General features: G+C 37.3%; 1 protein-coding gene across 1 annotated transcript in view; it reads left to right on the top strand.

The window, feature by feature from the left end:
* The window catches only part of LOC139744714 (complement factor H-like), a 74,614-nt gene that overhangs the window by 6,000 nt on the left and 45,381 nt on the right, over positions 1 to 23,233 (top strand). Inside the window, exons 5-17 of the mRNA XM_071655140.1 lie at positions 660 to 842; positions 1,987 to 2,166; positions 3,751 to 3,930; positions 5,109 to 5,303; positions 6,164 to 6,367; positions 9,355 to 9,576; positions 10,836 to 11,027; positions 15,295 to 15,411; positions 17,263 to 17,349; positions 18,525 to 18,770; positions 19,621 to 19,896; positions 20,781 to 20,960; positions 21,986 to 22,171. Of these exons, the coding sequence (XP_071511241.1) occupies positions 660 to 842; positions 1,987 to 2,166; positions 3,751 to 3,930; positions 5,109 to 5,303; positions 6,164 to 6,367; positions 9,355 to 9,576; positions 10,836 to 11,027; positions 15,295 to 15,411; positions 17,263 to 17,349; positions 18,525 to 18,770; positions 19,621 to 19,896; positions 20,781 to 20,960; positions 21,986 to 22,171 (2,448 nt within the window). The remainder of the gene's footprint in view (positions 1 to 659; positions 843 to 1,986; positions 2,167 to 3,750; positions 3,931 to 5,108; positions 5,304 to 6,163; positions 6,368 to 9,354; positions 9,577 to 10,835; positions 11,028 to 15,294; positions 15,412 to 17,262; positions 17,350 to 18,524; positions 18,771 to 19,620; positions 19,897 to 20,780; positions 20,961 to 21,985; positions 22,172 to 23,233) is intronic.

Here is a 23,233-nt window from a genome sequence, read left to right as displayed (position 1 = left end):
TGGATTCATAAAAACTAGCAAAAGGAAAGTATCAGGTAACACTCACATGCCACAGTAATAAGAAAGAAAGAGTACTAGTATACGGAAACCATGAAAACAAAGTTCCGGCCCTGCTTTCGTTATTGTCCTTGTCATAGTCCCTTTTTTCTGTTTGTTTCGCCTGACGTCATGATATCAAGACTTTGCTACATGGAGTCCTTGACGGATCTTGAGATGCCATCATCTCGTAGAGTAATTCACAAATTTTTTAAAGCTATGCTTTTCTTGTGAATTCCTCTTTTCCACATAGAGTTACAAAATAGGATCATATAGCATACTAGATATATATCTAAAAACCAAAGTTGATATTATCATAGTATTGTATCCATGCTGTGTTGAAACTTATGTGATTCAAAGTTCATCCAAATATTATGTACTCATGCAAGCGTTATGTTAATTGTTTTGTATATCATTATATGGAAATATAATCATGCGAATAGAATTGAATCAATGATTATTGACAGATGACGGCTTTACAGTGTGTAATGCACTATTGGTGGGAACGTACAGTGACATACAATCATGCAGGTCTGTGTGTTTGAAAAAGTGAACTTCACATGAACTTCAAATGTAACTTTCCTTGTGTGTGTGTGTCTGTTTGTGTGTTTGTTTGTGTGCAGATGTCTGCGGTGACTTACCGGAGGTTCCGCATGGAATGCCTGCACCAACGAAGCAGCTTTACTTTCTGCCAAATGACAGGCGCACATACACATGCGGGGATGGCTACCTGATCAGGGGAAGTGTGAACTCGGTGCAGTGCAATGCAGACTACACGTGGACAGAACCGGAATTCACGTGCTCACGTGAGTCATAAATTTATAGTCATCATGTACATACTGTTTTTTCCCTCCCCCTCCCCCCCCCCCCCTTTCTCTTGCTCTCTCACTCTCTCTCTCTCTCTCTCTCTCTCTCTCTCCCTCTCTTTCTCTGTTGTTGCATTTCACATTGTATCAACCTTGTATGTTCAATCTTTGTTATAGTAATATAACAAAAGCTCCTAGTAGGCCTACAATGTACGTAATGTAGGATCTTTGGTATAGAGCCTAACTGAGAAACCAGATTGGGATTTTTGATCAGTTCGTGATTTCCTCATTTCTGCTCGGACTATTTTCTACTTCTTCTTCTTCCTATGGCACAATGTGCCTAGAAAATACAGTTTGCTGGCTATTTCTGGTGACCTTACGGAAGTGAAATGGGTTCTGATAGGTTGTTCATCTCTCCTACACGGAGGGACAGTGTTCTGCCTGTTGCTAGAGGAGACGGCATTAGTGGAACTCCACCCCAAATCTTGCAAAAGCCACCTTACCGCCCTTGCTCGTATTAAGGAGGTAGCTCGCTTACTACCTCCTTGCTCGTACTACTATAGGACAGCAAGACAATAAAAAGCCTATTCGTAATTGCACACTCTCCCCAAAATGTACGAAACAAACGACCCCAATCAACTACAGAAGAATATAGCCCCTGCTCCTGAAAGTCACCTCTTGAAGAGTAAAGAGAAGCCGATGTGGGACTTTAACTCTTAGCAAACTCAAGTCCAATTATGTCACAATGCATGTGTTTCCGTTTCGGTGATAGCGACGCGTCGTCTTCAGCAGATGTAAAAATGATATAATGGAAGTGAAAAAAAATCAAAATTAAGGGATCGGCTACGGAATATGCGGATGAAATTTGATAATCATGACTGTTGTCGTCAACTTCCATCAGTTTCTTTTCTTTTGAAAACATGTCGAACTTGATGGTATTAACAAAAGCAACAGAGGAAAATTAATGTCCATCGTCTTTTTTCAGAAAATCCAATTTATACGTCATAAGGTGATTTTAATTATTTCATTACAAGATGCTAAATCTAACATAAAACTACTTAACAGCGATGTAAGTTCATTTATTTCTTTTCCCTCCCCCCCCCCCTCCCCACGTTTTTATTCCTCCTGTGAATCTCACGCGCAGCCAGATCCTGTGGCTACCCGGGGCGTATTGCCAACATGCGCATGGTCGACAGTGTGTTCTTGTACGGCTATACAGTGACGTATGCTTGTAACCCTGGTTACGAGAATCCACCCGACACCATCCCATATAGGACCTGTCAGGCGAATGGCGAGTGGACCTCCAACACACCTACATGTAGACGTAAGTAAATATTTTAATCATATTGCCATTTGTCACCATTACCTCGAGAATTCGCATTATCAATTTAAAAAGCTCTCTATAAAAAAAAAAAAGTGTTATAGTTCTGATGATTTTTTTTCGTATAGCCTGTCTGACATGAAAGGCATAGGCTTTATCATGCTATTTGAATCGATTTACAACGTGTATGCGAAAAAAAAATCTAAGTTTAAAGGGGAGTGACATCCAAACATACTTGGTGACTGAGGGAATGTAGCAATATTATGAACACAAAAGTGAAAGGTTTAGAAAAATCTGATAATGCGTTCCAAAGTTTTGAATTTTTGACATTTTGGTGACGAGACCGCTGCATCATGACATCGCATATTCCACAAAATGTCATTTCATATGAAAAGTACACAATCAAGTCCTGGACTTGTTACTGACATAAATCAAGGAAGTATTATTCCCCCTGCTTTCTGAAAGATCTATTGCTCTTTGATTATGCCAGAAGACTGAAAATATGTCGATCGTTTTTTTATTTCTCTGTATATCAGAGTGCATGATAATGTGATGCCTTGATCTGTAGTAGTCTTCTGAACCAGCGGTCTCGTCACCAAAACTTTAAATTTTATAACTTTTGAACGGATTGTCCGATTTTCCTCTGTCACTGATGTATTCTGCTAATATATTGCTGCATTCACGCAATCAACATGTATTTTGGGATTTCATTCCCCTTTGAATTCCCCCGTAAATTTGCCGGGAGATTTTTCCACATTCTATTTGCAGCAAAATAATAAAAACAAGATAAACAGCCAAAGTAGTTAAAAATTCCCAATAGTCAAACATTAGTGATACCAGTACTGTCGTTATAATAGTCTTTTATATAGACATTTGATGACATCATTGTCAATACATATGATAAAATTGATAGTGATGACAGATGATGACGTCATTAAGTTTCCACCTTTCGACAGTAATTTACTAGCGAATCTCGCCCTGAGGAAGGTAGTACCTACTGACTCCTTACTATTTCTACCCCTGTTGTCGCTATTACCATCAAGTATTATTCAAGAGAGAAGTGTCACAGTTAAAAGAGTAAAGTCATTGGACAAAATGATATAAATTGTGTTGTTACTCTTGTTTGTTTGTTTGTTTGTTTGTTTTTTGGCTCAGCATGTTATTTTACTTTGAGAACAGATATCTTGGACCAAAAAAAAAATACCTAGAAGTTTTGACAATATCGTCAGAGGAAACGATATGATGTCTCGCCTTGACGAACTTACAAATTCTTATTGAATTGTTTGTGAGTGTTTCATTTTTGACGAAAATTGAATCTCCGATTTCTCTACACAATCATATTGTAGGATTGTAACCACACAGCGGCAATGATTTCCATGGGGTAGGGAACTGCATTTTTCGCAGCTTTTGACTAATAAAAAAAGGGGGATAGTTCAATAATAGTCTTGTGTATAATGTCCAATGTTAAAGTATATCATCAACACATTTTTCGTTAAAGGGGCATGAAAATTCACTATTTACGCTGCTGTATATTTGCACATGGAATGGAACTGCCCTTAATGAAACTGTCCATACGTATACCAAAAGGCATCTCGTGTCCGCCGATCGACAGTCTCGCTCACGGGACGGTAGTCAACTACGACGACAACTACGAGTACGAGAGCAGGTTACGATTCTCGTGCGACGCTGGCTACGGACTGCAGGGGAGCGCCAACCGAGAGTGCGAAGCGAATGGAGCGTGGAGTGGCGAGGAGGCAGTCTGTGTGGGTAAGATGGGCTCCGCTGTGTGACACTACCTACTAAGATTGACTTGTGAAGAACAAGAGTACGTACCAAAAAAAAAAAAATGTGCATTAAGATTTTGGGAAAGACAAATTTCGCTAGTTTTCATCATTTTGATAACAGAGATCATAATCGTGAGAAAAATATGGTAACGATAACAGAAGTAAATATAATCATGAAAATGTAATAATAGTACAGTGAGCTAATAGTGATATTGACAATGATATGAAGAATATCACTACCACCACTACTACATAATTATACTTCACTTAGGCCTACTACAACTGCTATTAGTACCACCAACAGTACTACTACGTAGTAGTAGTATATAGTAGTAGTACTTAGTAGTAGTAGTAGGAGCAGTTGCAGTAATAGTAATAGTAATAGTTATAATGATAATAATGATGATAATAATAATAATGATGATAATAGGGATGATAATAATAATGATATTAATAATAATAATAATAACGATAATAATAATAATAATAATAATAATAATAATAATAACAAATTAATCCTTTCTTAACTGACATAAACATTTGTTATATATTCCATTCTTTGAAACAAAAACAAAAAAAGTGATATCCTAAGCATCAATGATTTTAATGAATAGGCAATAATAATTTGATGATGACTTTTGAAGAGAGGAAGTTAGTCACAAAAAAAGAAAAGATGTGATCTTTATGACAACTTATACATAAAGTACTTGGTGGGAGACTTTGAGGCACTGCATGGTGTCCCCGCCAAGTTTTTTTACGTGACTTCGACTGTAAGCATCTTTTCATTAAGTCATGTGAAACCTTCGATTTGTGAAGTGTTATGTTTGTTCAACTTTCACTATCACCCTCAAAATGACCTTTTATTTTTCCTCTTTAACAACTCAATATATTGTTATCATCTTCGATACAGAAATTAAGGCTTACATTTAGGCCTAGTTGTTGCCTGCCAGTGCCAATTGCTGCTGATGGAGCTTGGTAGTTACCTTCGACAATCTTTTTTACTTTCCTCCTGTCATTTTTTCTTTTGCGTTGCTGTAACCGCCCCCCCCCCCCCCTTTATCGTCCTGAACACTGCTGGAAGTAAGTCAGCATTATTTCTTCCTCTTCTAACACTTTGCAATTTCTCCACAATTGTTTTTCTTTAAAAATGAAAATAAAAAGAGATTATATGCGAAGATCTAGGTCCACCTGCGAACGGTATGATAAACGAGGGAAACAGAAGAGAAGTGTACAGAGACGGAGATGTGGTTTATTATCTGTGCAACGCGCGTTTTACCATCAGGGGCAGTCAATCAAACCGATGCACAGATAACGGACGCTGGGCCCACCCGCTACCCCGCTGCATCAGCATATACAGTAAGTAAGGCCATGGATTGCCCCCATTGCTTTAAAACAGCGTGTCCACAGCCCACTCAAGCCTGATTTTGAAGACTGTAGTTCCATGTGGTTCAGATTTATTTCATTTGTACCATTTTCAATACTATTAAAACAGAATTTAACAAAATGTCATAAAATGTATGGATTGTCCCTAGATACCCATCAATACACATTATGGAGTACATTCGCATTAAGGAAAACGTACAAAGAGGAAAAAATCAAAACAATGTCAAATTGAAGGCGCACTATACGAGAAGGATCAGTTTGAATTAAGTTGAGAGAGAGAAAATAATATGTTTAAATAAAATAAAATGCAAGGGGCCATCTTCATAAGCAGAGTTTGACTTGGAAGATGGCCCCAGGTAAACCAACGACACAGAATAAGCGTAAAATAAAGTTAACGTACATCATAAACATCACCATTCACAGGATAAACAGCAGGGCAGAGGGTGTGCAGTGCTTTGAAGTGTGCGTTGTGATGTGATCACGGTGATCTGTAGAAGCATGTTCAGTAGGCCTATGTGTGTGTTAATGTAAGTGGGAAACATGGTATCATCATCTTAAACTCATCGTTAAAAGTAAATGAAAATAAATGGAAATGGAAAGCTCTCGAACTCAATGGTAAATGTTTGATTCAAACCAGTCGTGGGTTTCGATGTTCATCCCCCCCCCCCCCCTCCGCCGGTTCTGCGCCCTCTCTTACCTCTCTTAACCAACCGTTGCCAATGATACGTGCTCGGAGTCATTAATATGCGATGGCGATTTCATGAAGTTCGCCATCTATAGTTCATTAACATCCATATGATAACGGTAACGTTTGATATCTTTCCTATACCTAGATGATTGCCCACGGCCACTTCTCAATGACATTCACCTCAATCCGGCCAGGTTCGACCCGCCACATTTCAGCTGGACAGAAATCTCCCACGGTACTCGTGTGATGCTTACGTGCCAACGGGGATACGAGCTTAATGGGGTGTCCGAGACAGAATGCGACAATGGACGGTACAACCCTCCGCTGGGTTCCGTGACATGTACAGCAAGTACGTGGGTACACCTGTCAATAATTGTATCTCTGATTATTCATCCCCACTTCTTCTTCCCCGTCCTAACTCTCTCTGACCCCCCCCCCCCTCTCTCTCTCTCTCTCTCTCTCTCTGTTTATTTCACTCTTTCTTTGTCTCTCTCTATCTTTGTCTATGTAGTATATCTCTCTCCCGCTTTATCTGTCCTTGTTCTTTTTCTCACAGTTCAAGACTGTGCCATCTCATCCACAGGTACCCTGGTTCACAGATGATGTAAGAACACAAAAAAGAAAAAGAAGGAAGGCTGAGAAGAAATGGTTGAGAACGAAATTTCCTCTCGATTATGAGAATTTCAAAGCTGCCCGTAATAGAACTCTATTTGTTACGAATAGTGCTCGTCGTACATATTACTCTTAAATGATCAAAGAAAATAGTTCAGATCAAAGGTGTCTCTTCAATGTTACTAAACTACTGCTGAATATGACTAAACTTCATGTTGTAATACCTCACCATATTGATAAGAGGACATTTGTTGATGATCTGGGAAAATTCTTCTGTGATAAGATAGTAAAAATCCATTCTCAGAGTGAGTCCTTTGTTGATGATGGGATTTGTCCTTTTGATGATATAGATTTTCATACTTCACACAATGCAAATTTCAATCATTTCAAAATGTTATCTTTAGGAGATGTTGAGAAATTAGTTTCTAATCTGAGCAAAAAGTGCTGCTCTTTGGATCCCATGCCAACAAACCTTGTTTTGCATTGCACGTAGTCACTCCTCCCGGTCTTTACTAAAATCATCAATGTGTCTCTCTCCAGTGGTCTCTTTCCATCTGAGTGGAAAGTGGCACTAGTTAGGCCACTTCTCAAAAAAATGTGGTATGGAATTGACTTATGACAAGTTAAGACCAGTTAGCAATTTACAATATGTATCAAAACTGGTTGAAGGAGCTGCTACTCAGCAGATTTTAGAACACCTACAGGGTAATGAATTGCTGCCATGTACGCAGTCCGCATACAGGCAGTTTCAAAGCACAAAAACGGCCTTAGTTAAGATCAAGAATGATATTTTATTGGCAATGGATAATAAAAAAGTAACATTTTTGGTATTGCTCAATCTAAGTGCTGCATTTGACACTATCGATCATGGGATATTGTTGAATATATTACATTCATCTTTAGGCATGAGTGAGTCTGTCCTCTTATGGCTTGAGTCTTATCTTTCTAACAGACAGCAACAGATTATGATAGAGGATGTAATGTCAAAGAATGTTAATGTTCCATACGGGGTGCCTTAGGGGTCACGCCTTGGGCCCCTTCTTTTTACACTTTATACAAGTAATCTGATCAAGGGTATTCAACGTTGTTTCACGAATGTTTCCTGTCATTGTTATGCTGACGATACACAGTGGTACATTTCCTTAAGTCCTGAGGGTGAACAACACATTGATAGTATTTCGAACTTCAAATCTTGTATATGTTATGTCCGTTCTTGGATGTCCAAACATAAGTTAATGCTTAATGATGGGAAGACTGAGTTTCTTGTTGTTGGGACACCGACACAAGTAGCAAAGCTAGATATTAATAAGATATCACTTGGAAATTTGGAAGTAAAACCATCGAGCTCTGTGAAAAACCTGGGTGTATGGCTTGATTCTCGTTTAAACATGGAGAAGCATATATCGACCATATGCAAGTCTGCTTTTTATATGTTGCATAACTTGCGTCATATTCGTAGATATTTGAGCCAAGAAGACGCTGAAACTCTTGTTTACGCATTCATTAGCAGTAGGCTTGATTATTGTAATGGGCTATTGTTTGGCTTACCAGATTCACAGATAACCAAGCTTCAGCGTGTTCAGAATGCATGTGCGAGACTTCTGTCTAGGTCGTCAAAATTTTCACATATTACACCTGTTTTGATGAAGTTGTATTGGTTGCCAGTAAGGCAGAGAATTGTATTTAAAATTTTGTTACTTGTTTATAAAGTACTGCATGGTCAAGCACCTAGTTATTTATCAGAATTGATATCAATGAAATCACATTCATATTCTCATAATTTACGAAGTACACAGGATAAGTTGCTTCTAAAGCAACCTCGCTTAAAAACGAAAGTAACTTTGGGGGATTGTGCCTTCAGTTGTGCTGCTCCAAAACTTTGGAATGAATTACCTGAGAAAATGAGAAAGGCCCCATCACTTGCTGTCTTCAAATCTTTGTTGAAGACTTACCTTTTTTCAGAAGCCTTTGATTAATTTGTTACCTATTTTATGTGTGTCTAATCAGTAACAATGTCAGGAGCTCTGTTACATCACAGCGCAGTAGAGTATATTTACATAGTAGCTGCGCTATACAAATTTGTCTGATTTTTTTTTCTTGTACTAGTAGGTAGGTTTGTTCAAATATAACTCAAAGATATCAGTATCCTTTGGCAAAAGTCTTCCCGCTGTTATGATTGCAATATTGCGAGCAAAGGGTCGTTACGCGAGACTAGTCAAAGTCACAAGAGAGAAAAAGAGCCGAGACCCAGCGAGATGAGGCCTTGGTCAAAATGACTAAATAAATTAGTCGGGTGGCGAAAGGACAGCGGAAAGTCCCCTGCTGCCTTGGAAAGGGGTGGAGGTTGGAGTGGGGTGGGGGACGATACGAGGCATGATATTCACAAAGGACAAAGTAGAGGAAAGTTGCGTAAAGTTGAGAAGTGTTAAGCACCTACTACGCCGAATCGGCCGCGTATTCAAGAAAGTCGTCTTGACGGAAGTAAGTGACCGCAAGAATGAGAAAAGGAGGTGTTTGGGTAAATCCTTGAATCGAGCCTCGGAGGAATTTTCGTCGGACTGGAGTAAAGTAGCGCAGTGTTGGGTACTATTGTGTACTTTTTTACAAATCAAAGGAAGAGGTTTGTCGTAGAACCCTGCCTCGATAAATTTTCTGCCTGTTATGCTGTCTTGAAATGTCTCGCATTACAGTATCGTCTTCGTGAATACACCGTTTTTATTACAGAGACATGTGTTCAAGACACACTCGAGAATGGGAGAATCCTGTACAGAAGTAGTTCGAATAGAAGATTCCGGTCTAGGGTCACCCTCACACAGGGGTCTTTCAGACTTATCCAGTGTGAAGAAGGCTACACTACCACTGGTCCCGACCAAAGCCGATGCGACGACGGGATTTGGATACACGAGCAAACTGGCGCTGTTTCCTCGGCACCAAGATGCGATCCTGGTAGGGTGTCCTTGGACGAGATGTTTTTACCCACTATGTCCCTCTAGACCCAGGTGTATATATAGGTACCTGGCAAAGTCTAGGGTAACAATAATAGCAGGGGCCTCTGATAGAGCAGTGGTAACACTGAAGAGGCTACCCTGGGTATTAAATAAAACCTTATTATTATTATTATTATTACTGTTATTATTATTGTTATTATTATTATCATTATTATTATTATTATTATTATTATTATTATTATTATTATTATTATTATTATTATTATCATTATTAAACACAATAACCGTGAATATACAAAGTGCATGGGATTTTTCGATTGTCGCATACAAAGAATGAGTTAAGCTGAAGTTTGTTCTTCTGTATGTTTCATGAAGCACTGCGCCGGTATACATAATGAATTGTTATTGTATACACACACACGCACACACACAGCCAACCAAATTAATGTTGTATTCCTCGCGATCACACGAAAAGTCTGTATTGCAACCATTATGATAAAGTTAAGGAAACCATTCAATCAACTCAAATTAAATTCAGCATTTCGCAGGTTTACCATTCACAGGTTTCCAGAAATTTCTCATTCTTTTCTGTTTGCAGCATTCCATTCTTTTTTAACTTGGAAACTCGAAATCATTGTCAGAACTGAAAGTGCAATTCTGCACAAATGAACCGATGAGCAGCATGGTAGAGGTTCATTGCATAAGAACGCTGTAAAAATCTGAAAATTTCCCATGACAAAGAAAAAATGGATAATAATCACAAACTTCTCTTTCAAAAGGTGGTGGAGGTGACGCTGCCGTCACTTCCCAAGACTCCCGTAGACCCGATATAGATCTTCACTAGATTTCCTCTTCGACTCGACTGTAGTAAGGATACGTTGTATCCTCCACATCAAATTATTGCAGTCTTGGATTGCATCGTTGATTAGGGCGGAAGGGGGGGGGGTAAAGTTGGTAAAATTAAGAGCAAAATAACTTGTGTGTGTGTTTTGTTTTGTTTTGTTTTGTTTTGTTTTTGGCATTAATGTTCAAAACAATGATGTTGGGTAGTCATCTTTCGGGTTACGCCATCGAACGTATTACCTTCCGCAAGACCGTTTTTTGCATTCGTCTCTAATATAGGTCAATAATTATGCTTTTTGCTTGGGCAATACGTTCTAGTGAGCAGTTCGTTGTTATTGTCTACACAATTGTAGGTCTACTTATTTGGTTATTTTCTACTTTTCAATTTGATTCATTGTTCCCATTCTCCTACAGAACCATGTGCCGCCATTCCAAACGAGAACATGGCGGTCAGTTACGGACGAGATCCCCGCCAGGACGGACTGTACGAGAACGGAACCACGGCCACAGCACAATGCGACGATGGTTATCACATGGCGATTACCAGCGAAACCTTCGTCTGTCGGGCATCACGGTGGATCCCCGCCACGCCCAAGTGCTTGTTGCGTAAGAGCAATGATGATAACATTGTCTACCACTGCTACTTCTACTGCTACGAACATGATACCTTACCAACACATCATGGCCTATCACAAACAGTTATAAAAATAGCTCTTTACAATTTTGTCATCGTTTTCATTCTCATTTCATTTACCTGAAACATCATGACTGCCATTTACATGCCATTTCAATATACATTATGAAATTTTTGAAAAAAAGAGATTGAGGTACTTGGTGTACTCAAAAAGTAAAGAACAATTTCTCGTGGACCTCTCTTACAAACTTTGCAGCGCTAAGGACAATATAGTGGACACGCAGGTGTTCATTTGAACTCTGCGCATGGGGTCAAATGAAGTGCTTCTGTATTGTTGTCGTCTGAACGTATTGGAAATTAAAATAAAATCTAGTATCAACCGTCCTGGTGGCTTCTTAAGATAACTTTTTAGAGCCCGATAGGTTCTGCAAAAAGAATTCTTTTGCGCAGTGCAGACATTTTAATTTCCATGGTACATGCCATGTTATATGCGTTTTGTCAACTGCAAAGTTTTCACTGTACTGACATGGCAAATGATATATATATCAAAACTCAAATTTGCGAAAGTCATTTGGGAAAAGTGCTCTTACTGCATAAACTGTTTTCGATGGTATAAAAGTCTAAAAGCAATTATCATTTTATTACATAAATCAATAAAAAATTGATTTAAAGTTGGTCAATGCACCGCCTTCGACCGGTCTATCTATTATTTTCTTGGTATCAGTAAGTTTTTGGCGGCTAATTTGTTTTTTTTTAATGTGATATCTAAGATTGGCCAAAATAGTTCCCCATTGGTTTAAGAAATCGTATTTAGATATTTGGTATATTACATGATGTGTAATATTGTTCAGGAAAAAACTAATCTTGTTGAGGGTAAAAAAAATGAAAACAAAAACAAACACAAAGTCATCAAATTTCACGAGCAAGAAGGCGACCAGCTACAGTAGGACCCTATAGACTACCCAACCGGGGGTAGGCTGGGGAGGGGGTTCATAAGGAATTTAAGTTGATCTTAGATTTGAACATCAACTTGATTTTATTTTGATTTGATTTTATTGTTCCACATATCAAAACATCAAACATGATACGATCGATTGAACATAAGATTGAACATAGCGTTGTAATTATAAAGAATACAAGAGAAGACAATTTAACAAACATGAAATGTGGGGACCTACTGAAAACTTAAAATTACGGTGTGCGATGTGTGTCTTAGTAACTTCCAAATAAAAATTACTTCTTTTTTTTCATGATGGCATTGATATACAAAATAAAATAAGGATAAAGGGAATTTCTCTGTAATTTTTTCAGCAAATTCTGATTGTTGAAACATGATAATATATAAAGCTTAAAAGCGAAACGAACAGCACAAAATAAACTTAAGTTGATCTCAACATTTGCAGAATTTAAGATCGACTTCAATTCTTTTTAAAGCGCCCCCCCACGAGAAGACCTGCCAGTTTGACGACGGAAGTACGTGATAACAAATTGTCTGCTGACCATCTTAAGTTATCATTTGAAACCTGGGCAACATTTTCATGCCATTATTACGTAATTTGTCTCCAGCGGAAATATTTCTCAAAAGATGACATTTTTATTGATATTTCCTCGTCATGCTAGGGAATTCAATTCAATTCCTTTATTTTTTCATTCTTGTTTTTCCAACAAAACATAACGCATAATAAATTTTGAATTACATCATAAACATAAACATTCGACTTTGCAAAAGATAAATGATACAGATAAACAAAAGCATGCATACTGGCAAAAAAGTACAAAGTTATGCTTCAGTTGAGAAAAAAGAACTGAGAGGTCCGCTAAAAAGCAAGCTTGTATGTTGTGAACCACTCAAAAAATGAACAAACTTATGAATGACTTATTTACAAATACTTATCACAGATATAATTTACGACAGAACGGAACAAGACAGGAGAAATACAAAAGACATGACACGACTTGACAAAAAAAGACGTAAAGAATGGAGAGAGAGAAAGGAAAAGAAAAAAAAGAGAATGCCTACACGCTGAACTAAGGAAATGGAACAGGGGGTGATTGAGAATGTGCTTCAGAGGGCTGGTACTGCACGCAGCTGTGCAAGGATTTGATGGCTATTACATGATAATCCACGTAATCTATTACGTAATAATGAAGTCAGTGATCGAAAGATTAGTGGATGGATGATGAACCCTGGGGTTGATCAGATCTAATTAATTAAAAAATATATCAGAGAGGATTTAACAGAAATGATAACTTGCGCTTAAAAGAATGCAAAGAAGGGGAATTTTTTACTTCACAGCTTAATGAATTCCAAAATCTAGGACTGGTGTATATAAATGTACTCTGAGCTAATAAAGTTCTCAGGAGGGGCAAATGAAACTCATTAGATTGCCTAGTGGGATAATTATGAAAAAACTGGTTCCGTGGAAACATTGAATAGAAAATACTGGGAAGTGCATTTGCATTGTAATTAAACATAAACTGACCAGGCTGAAAAAAAAAATACAAATCTTTAATTTTCAAAATCTTATATTTAGTAAAAAGTGGCTGTGAATGGGAACGTGGCGGGACGCCGCAAATAATACGAAGTGCCTTTTTTTGCAGTAACAGTAATTTATGCTCGGAGTCCGTAATTAAGATACGGTAAAATTAGAGAAAAATACAAGGTCAACAAAGAGGACATTGGAATATGAGACTTGAGTCTATTTATGATACCAATATTACGTGAAATTATTGTACTAATGTTAATAATGTGCGGTCTCCATGAAAGTTTGTCGTCCACTGTGATACCAAGGAATTTTGTATGAGATACACGTTCTAGCAGAGTGTCATCAAAAATGATATTTGTGCGCAAAGCTTCTACAGAATTGCTAAAAAGCATATACTTAGTTTTCTGGAGATTAAGTGATAATTTATTAGCTCTTATCCACTGAGTATTTTTTTTTTCAATTCGGATTTAACAATGCGTACGAAAGTATCTGGATTTCGGTGAGAAAAGAAAACATTGGAATCATCGGCAAAAGGTATAAATGAGAGTATATCAGATGATCTACAAAAGTCATTGATATAAATAACAAAAAGTAAAGGTCCTAATAAGCTACCCTGTGGGACGCCACATTTAATGAATTCTAGATTTGAGTCATTCTCGTTCAGAGATACATATTGTTTTCGATTTTGTAGGTAACTCCTGAACCACTCCAAGGCCTTCCCCCGTATTCCATAATGAGACAATTTATGTAATAAAATTTCATGATTTATCGTATCGAAGGCCTTGGAGAAGTCCAGGAAGATACCAATAAGATGAGAATGATTATCAATAGTATGCGCGGCGTGGTCAGTAAACTCCAAAAGGGCATGAATAGTACTGTGTTTCTGACGAAACCCACATTGAGAATTTGTAAAAACATTATGAAAATTAATAGTTCTTACAAACACCAATTTTTCCAAAATTTTAGATAAGGATGAAAGCAAAGAAATAGGTCTATAATTACTTACATCAAATTCATCTCCTTTTTTAAATAAAGGAAAAACCTTAGCTATTTTCATAAATTCAGGAAAAACACCACTTAGTACAGGTTTATTGAAAATATGTGAAAGTGGGTCAGCAATTAATGATATAATTCCCTTCAAAATAAAATTACTTATATCATCATAACCAGCACTTCGCTTATTATTCATTGCAGTAACAATATCTATTATTTCATATTTGGTAGTTGGAACAAAAAAAAAATAGAACTAGAATTAGGTTGACCTAAGAATGTAGAAAAAGGCGTATTTGACTGTGATACTTTTTCTGCCAGATTTTCCCCAATCATAGAAAAATAAGAGTTAAAAATATTAACTATATCATTAGGATCTTCAACAATTTTATTATCATGTTTTAACTTTGTAATATTTAATTTCTTTGATATATTAATAGCCTGCTTCGATACCTTCCATGTATTCTTTATATCATGTTTGTATTTTTCTAACTGAATCATATAATAGGGAAATGATGATGTCTGCTGCAAAATGATGTCTGCTGCAAACTACGATAAGTTACTTTTGCATTACAATATTGTTACGTTGGTGACAAATGCCTAGACATGCTGACATCATATTATGAAATGAATACATGATTATGAGCAAAGTGAGATATGGGAAAATCATGTCATTTTGGTGATCTCACGCAAGATGATGCGACTTAATGTTAATTTGTTTCTTGTTTGTCTGTTTGTTTGTTGGTTTGTTTGTTTGGGACAGATACAAATCTTGCGATCGGATCAACGCCTTCTCAGTCGAAACCGCGTCCAACTGCTCAACTGGCAATTGACGGTGATACCAATGGATACTACAGTGGTCACTCCTGTACTAGAATAGGTAATCGCCCACCGGAAGGCGTTTTATCCTCTCGGACCAACCAAATCAATACACTCGCCATGGACAGAATAATTATGTAAACAGCTTTCCGATGGCTTTCAAAATGTTCAAGGGGAAAGTAGGCCCTTGCCATCACTTCCACCCCCACCCCCCTCCCATTGCTTCCACCAAACACGATAAGCAAAATTTTGTGAATTTTATCAAAAGGGTAAGACATACAAGAATATACATTCCTGTGTTTAATTTGTCTCATCTTTGAACTTGTCCACTCGCCGTAGTTGAGGGAGTGTGATTTTTGTCATCTCTTTTTTTTTGGGTGCAATTTTCAGGATTAATCATTTTTTTTCTTTATACAGCTCTCTCTGAAGTTTTTATTGTAAGCAGTTGTTTTTTTTTTTCATAAATCAGTAATATCATATCATTTTCCCCTTGTTGATACGAGGTTGGAGGGCTTTTTTGCTTTCACCTCGGAATATTGGGGCTTTTTCATCCATTATGTGTATCTGATGACGTCGTTTTGAAACAGAAATGACAAATTTTCATTATAGCAGAAATTGAATAATCATTCAACCAATATCCTAAATTACGAAAGTTTAGGTAGCAGTAGATGACAGGTTCGAGTCCCACTGGTTCCTTTTTTCCGACATGTTTGTTAATTTACAGATCAGCAGTTGCGATCTTAACAAATTTTCATTTGTAGAGGGAGACAAACGAAGAAACTCAAACCTGAGCCTTCATCCCTCTGAATAATAATCTTTCTTTCATTTACTAAAGTTTAGTTCACAAAGAAAAAAAAAAGTGTCCTTTTAGAATGTTAGGTCAAGTCTACCTGGCTGAATTCAGCAAATTAAACCTATATTTCAAACCTACAAATTTAACAGTCGCACTCTTTGTTGCTTCAATGTTATATTATTTTGTGATATCTATCTATTTCTTCTCCAATGTGATTATTTTTTCATAAATTGATAATTGCTCATTTGCTTTCTGTGAATACAGCCATGTATAAGATGCTTGCATAGGCCGCCTTTGATATTGAGCAAGCACTGAACATGGCGCCTCTTCCATCTTTTAGGTTAAAGTTTTATCTGTTCCTTCAATCGAGAAAAATGACGTCATAACATCTCCTCCAATTTTCTAATGGGCAACACTTTGTACCTATTTTTTTTAATCATGCTCACACTGTAACCTTGTAAGAACAATCAAATGATGCTATTCTACGTGAAATGCAGAAATCAAATCAAATTATATCAAATCACATGGTATTCTGCAGAAGGTGTAGACGGTTCGTATAATCTTAGCTTGTCGTTTCTCCCTATGACATACTGATATCGTCACACACACAGTCCATCAATACGTACATTTTACCACTTGTCTGTTCACAATGATATTTCGAAAGTAACCAGATCATTCAATAAATCTTCTTGTCCTGTTAATCATGTAGGTTTGTTAGACGGTTTCTTAGCCGTATTCATTTATGATTTCCTAATGAAAGTTTAAGATCGTTTCGAGGCATCGAAATGTATTCGGCACAGACAAGTCCAACGATTTGCGAAATATGATTCGGGTTACGAGGTCAACGATCATAATTATGAAAGTTCAAATCAATATGTATGCTAATATAATGTGGCTGATTGAACTTTTTTAAAGTGCTTTTTTGATTGATTCTCTTTAATTCTTGTTGGGGCGTGACGAAGGGGTCAGATCATGGTCAAAAGTTGAGGTTTATGTGATATCGTTGTCATGGTTATTGCACAGAATTTGATGATGCCCGCCTTCTATCAGTCTCTGTTTTTCGCTTTCATTTTTTTTTAGTTTCATCACGCCGTATTTCATGCTGTGTATACTTTACAGGTCCGTCAAAAAATGCTTGGTGGAAAACAGACTTGAAAACAACATATCTGGTAAACTCAATACGGATTTTCAATGCGTTTGACACTGGTAAGAAAGCACAAATCTTATGAAATCTATAGCTATTGTAACCCATATAGTATATGTCGTGTTTTGTTTTGTTTGTTTTTTTAGGCTTCTATAGAGTCAGTGTTTATAGTATACATATATATACATATATACACTGGACAGAAGAAGAAAGTACCCACTTCTGTCAAAGGCAGCACACAAAAATTCACCCCCTAGAACAATGTAGAAATTAACAGTGCCTCTTACTTATCACATGCACATAAGCAAGTGAATGTCTTCATAACAAAGAAGAACTTGGCATGCACAGTATCTTGGTCACTGAACCAATAGTCCCACACAAAAGCACTTTCCACCACGCAAAAACGGCCCCTAACGGACAACATCTTTACACAACCAACATTGATCCAAGCTCTGCAGGAGCAATAGACAGAACTTCCCCAGGACCTACGCCAGACAGCTTGTCCAGAGCATGCGTCAGAGATGCCTGGAATGTGTCCAGGCGAGGAGGACATACACATCATTTGAAATTGATGTTTGTGACTGCTTTTTTCGTCCTGTGACACTGATTTTTGCGTAAAACTTGTAAGGCTCACTCTGTTACCTTTTGTGACTTCTGATTCAGTGACCAAAATACAGTGACTGTGCATGTCATTTTTTTTTCTTTGTAATAAAGATAATCACTTCCTATTGGGTATGTGATTACTAATGGATCTTGCAGCATACCTGTGTACAAAAAAAAATATATTTCTAGCTGGTGATTTTTTGTGTGCGGCCTTTGACAGAAGTGGGTGCTTTCTTCTGCTGTCCAGTGTGTGTATATATATATATATATATATATATATATATATATATATATGATTATTACATGGTGTTGTTGCAAGGGTAGTGTCACAGTGTAGTGTCAAAAATAAATGTTTGCGATTCCTGCAAGCTGCAGTAATTTTATTTTACCACAGCAACAACTTGATGACCAAAGCTGATTGGTTGCTTTCTTCCTGCTGCCGTATACAGCTGTTGCAAATTATTTTATAAAATGACTTAAGCCTGCTTACGACACAGGCCCCATACAGATAAGCGATTTGCGATTGCATTTCAGTCGTTTTAATATATTGATGATGATGATGATGATAATGATTATGACGTTTTCGTCTTTTTGCCAATGTTTTGTTTTGTTTTGCTACTGCTTTTTTTTTTAGATGACCAACTTACAGGTGCAGCTGTAAGGGTCGGCTCGCTGAAGAATTTACGGGAAAATCCTCAGTGTGGGGGCAACATTACTCAGCAACAGATTTTACAAAGCACTCCAGACAACCATGGTATAAATATCACATGTGAGGACCAAACGACTGGGAGGTACGTCAGTATCGACTTACCTCCTAGCAGCAAAAAGAAGAGCTTTCTTCTATGTGAAGTGGAAGTCTTTGGAATAGGGCCTATAACGGGTGAGTGATGTGTGCCATTTTTTTGTCTTTTCTCCACTCATTGGGTCATAATGTGAGGAGGAAGAAAATTCTGACCAATCATAGCAAGAGTTTAGATGCAATAACCGATACAGCTATTTTCATCATATTGAAATGTATGAGATAAAATCTGCTGAAAAACAAGGAAAAAATGAAAATAAGCACTGAATTGATCAGTGTTTTAGTAGTAGCCATGATAAAAAAAAATCATGGGCATACATACTCGAGCAGGATTCGAACCCACGACCTCCTGATCACCGAACAGGCGTCATCTCCACTAGACCATTTAGGTCGATGTAGGGCAATTTGTCAATCAGTTGCAATGAAAACATCTCGACGGAAGAATTTAATGAATTTGAATAATAAAAGCAGTACCCGCTGCATGCTATATGGATAAGAACCAACACTTGCTATCGGGCGAAAGCTCGGTGGTCTAGTGGAGATGACGCCTATCCGGTGATCAGGAGGTCGTGGGTTCGAATCCTGCTCGAGTATGTACGCCCATGATTTTTTTATTTCATGGCTACTACTAAAACACTGATCAATTCAGTGCTTATTTACGTCGATGTAGGGCAATTTGTCAATCAGTTGCAATGAAAACATCTCGACGGAAGAATTTCATGAATTTAAATAATGAAAATATGTGTGATAATTAAAATTGCATCTTCAAAAATATAGTTCTTGTTAACGAATGAAGCACCACTGAAAAAAAAAAATCTTTATTTGATACTGAACTTACTTTACAGAATGAAAAAAGGCATTTCTTGGATTTGGTGTTCAAAGTCTTCAATTATAATTATACCACTGGTCAATTTATTTTGTTGTTGTGCAGTCCACGGAGAACAGAGCCAGAGTCCCAGTGAACTCGAGGGGTGCACCATTCCGCAGGTAACCAACGCCAGGTTGTCGACTGATCACGCGCCCGGTCAAGTTATCCTGGCAAAACCAACAGGCGGAACTGAAGAAGAAAGAGGAAACGATCTGCGGGGAGTCGTCAAGTATCGATGCGACGATGGTCACGCCATTGCCGGGTCGACTGTGAAAAGCCACAAAATGACATGTCTTAACGTAACGGGCTGGGATTCGGACCCACCAATATGTGTTCCAGGTAAGTTTGAGTGCATTTTGGCTACATGTATGTGGAGAAAATATCTTAGAGTAGAAACATGTAAAAACTGAAGGCCAAATCAACTGACGTTTTTAGTTAAATTGAGGAAGAATAATACGGTCATTACAGTTTCTTATCAGCGATGTTTCCTTCATGAAACTCCAAAGACGTTTCTCAGTCAAGGAACCGTAATTTGACATGGATTTGATTTAGTTCTATCTTTACATTTTTTTAAAAGAATGCAGTGACATATTAAAACATATAAATCATGATTTCGATGATACGGAAAATGTCAATCTAACCTAAATATGTCCTTCCTTATTCAGATAATCACGATTAGCAAAGACAAATCATATCGTATACTTTTTTTTTTATGTGAATACATGCGGGGAGGGGGTAAAGTGCAGATATGAAAGACCACTGTTATTTGGAGAGTGATTTTGATGGCAGTCTCAGGGAGGACAGGACAAGGAAAATATGGAAATATACTCATGAATTATTTCAAACGTATATGTTTCTGATAGAATAAGGTTATTTCTGTCTTTGTTTTTCATCCCATGTTTTCCCACTTGTCACAACTTTAACGTTTGACAATATGTGCCTCATGAACAACATGACACAGTTCAAGCAGACAATAGGAGACAAATTCAAATTCTACTTCAAATTCAAATAATTTTATTTCCATATAAAGCAATAAAGAGTAATATGCATACCGCTTACATGAGTAAAGAATTTTTAAAACAATTTCCATTCACCCAAGCTTCAATAATACATAATACAATCATAGTAACATAATCTTTGTATTTCGATAAATAAACCTAAGCATTAATAATCAGGAATTAAAGGTTTATTATGTATCATATGTATATTTCCCCCATATTCAGAGAACTGCACGGCCCAGCCTATTGAAAATGGACGACTGTTGCTATACGAAATTGATGACATCATTCCACATGACAGCGTTGTGCGGTATGCTTGCAATGACGGTTACGAGGGGCCTACGTCAGACAGCGTGGAGTGTAGGCATGGCAACCTGTTTCCGGCAGTCCCCACTTGCTCGCCAGGTGAGACCGAATCTCCATTTCATCGAAAGCAGGCAAAGTAGATGGCCTTTTAATTACTTCGATCTGATTTGTTTGATGAAGAGTGAGCGAATAGCAGATGCATAGCATTGCAATTATTTGAGAGTTTTACTTTTTTTTTCTTCTTCTTCATCACTAATGTATAGTGTGTATTTCTTATGGGCCATACGTAGGACGATGTAATAATTTGCTATGTATTGTGGTAAAAAAAATAATAAATTCCATTTTCTAAACATAAAGAATGTCCCATTTTCACAAAGTTATAACTGACGGTAGAGCGTATCTCTCTTTTAACAACTTAGTTTCTCTAGATTCTTATATCTAATTTTCAATTAAATTTTTTTTCTCTCTCCTGAAGGAACAATTTTATACACAATTATTAGCTTTTCAGTAAGTTTCTCCCACTAAAGTCAGGAAGACTTAATTAATTGTATTTAATCCAGACACTTTATCTATGTTTCATTCCCCCAAGTTATTATGTCGTATGTTCAATCTATAAATATTTTATTTATCTTTAATTGTATTCACTTACTTCAAAACTAGTAATCTCTACTTGTAACCATCCTTTTGAATTGTATTTACCCAAGACACTTTATCTATGTTTCGTTTTCCCAAATTACCATGACATTGTGTATTCAATCTACGTTATCTATAAGTATAATAAGTGGGGTATACTTACTTCAAAACTAGTAATCTCTACTTGTATTTATCTTCTTCAAAATATGATAGTATGTGTGAATCATAACCATTAATGAACCAAACTTAATTGTGTTGAACTTTGTGTCCTTTTACAAGTGAAAATGGATATGTGTGCTTAGAAACATCCGTATTAAGCTGCATATAAATGTATTGTATTGTATTATTATTATCATTATTATCATCATTATTACTTTTATTAAACATTTCCATCTCCATCGAAATTCTCCCTTATTCTGTTTCACCCGCTCTTCTTGCACACGGCACTTTCTGGATCGTGCCGGTGGTGCCCCGCCCCTACGTGGAAGCAGCATCCTGCGGGGTGGAAGGTTTGAACACTTCAAATATGGTCGTCGAAGTACGATATGACCACGGCGAGCGCATGGAGCTCCGATGCAGATCTGGATATGAATTGTCGGAGCAGGTACCAAGTCTACAGCAACCTCTTTGTATGTACGGGGAGTGGACCCGAACCCACCTTCCGGCTTGTCGAAGGGGTGAGCTGACCTAATTTGAATGTAAAATATCATTCAGTATATAATGCTGACGTTACCTTTCGTATTACATATCAATTAAACCATTCTACCAGACAGGTAACAATTTCATTCAAAGCGCACTTCCGACGAGAAACCAGTTGAGTTTTTAATTGATCTTCATACATCTTTTCATGAAAAGATGATACTGTTCAAAATAATTCTATGACATTTGCTCCTGCGACAATTGCTCCCATGAAATATCTGCACGCTAAGCCAAACATAAAACCTACCAGCAAACACAACGTAACCCCAATCCTAATCCTTATATCATACTAAACGTAAAATCCTTTCTCAACCCAAATCGTAACACTATATTACGTGGCTAAGTCGTTTGATCGGTTTTTGGAGATGATAGGACCGGAGCAATAATGAATTGTCGCAGGAGCAAACGTCATGTCACCGTTCAAAAATACTCATGCAAATGAGATGGGGGTAAATAAAGGCGCCATGGTTTCTAAACCCTCCAATCAACGTATTTGAATACTTGCCTCTTAATATGGATGCTTGCTATAGATAATGTTGGAACTGCACTCTCTCCCCAATCAAGTGATAGTTTATGTAGATCCACGTATGTTGAGATAATTTGCAATAAGGTAGTATACGTATAGTTCCTGTTGGTATGATCGTTTTGTGGAAACATGACGTGTGAAACGTTGAAATTCCATTTCTTGTATCTACGTTTCAGGTCCGGTCCGAATGATGCCTCAGTCATTCTTTGATTTCAAGTGTTGTGTGTGCGTGTGTGTGTTTTGTTTTGTTTTGTTTTGTTTTGTTTCGTTTCGGGGTTATTTTTCTGAGGTTACTTTCAAATTGGAATTAGACCTACATTCTGGATTGGTATACTCCAGGTTATTACAATTTTCAATATTTTAATGCAATTATAGTTTCATGAATGATTGAATGACGCGATTTGAATTTGTTAACTATATGTGTCACAACAATGAGAGATTTGTGAGGTAAGTAGATTATCAACTCATCTACTTTTTTTTGTGAAGTAACCTAGATATTCAACATTTCATAACA

Source organism: Diadema antillarum, unplaced genomic scaffold, assembly GCF_040938485.1.
Source record: "Diadema antillarum isolate AM-2024a unplaced genomic scaffold, OU_Dant_1.0 scf00000035, whole genome shotgun sequence".
Lineage (NCBI taxonomy): Eukaryota > Metazoa > Echinodermata > Echinoidea > Diadematoida > Diadematidae > Diadema > Diadema antillarum.
This window is presented reverse-complemented; position numbering and strand designations above follow the sequence as displayed.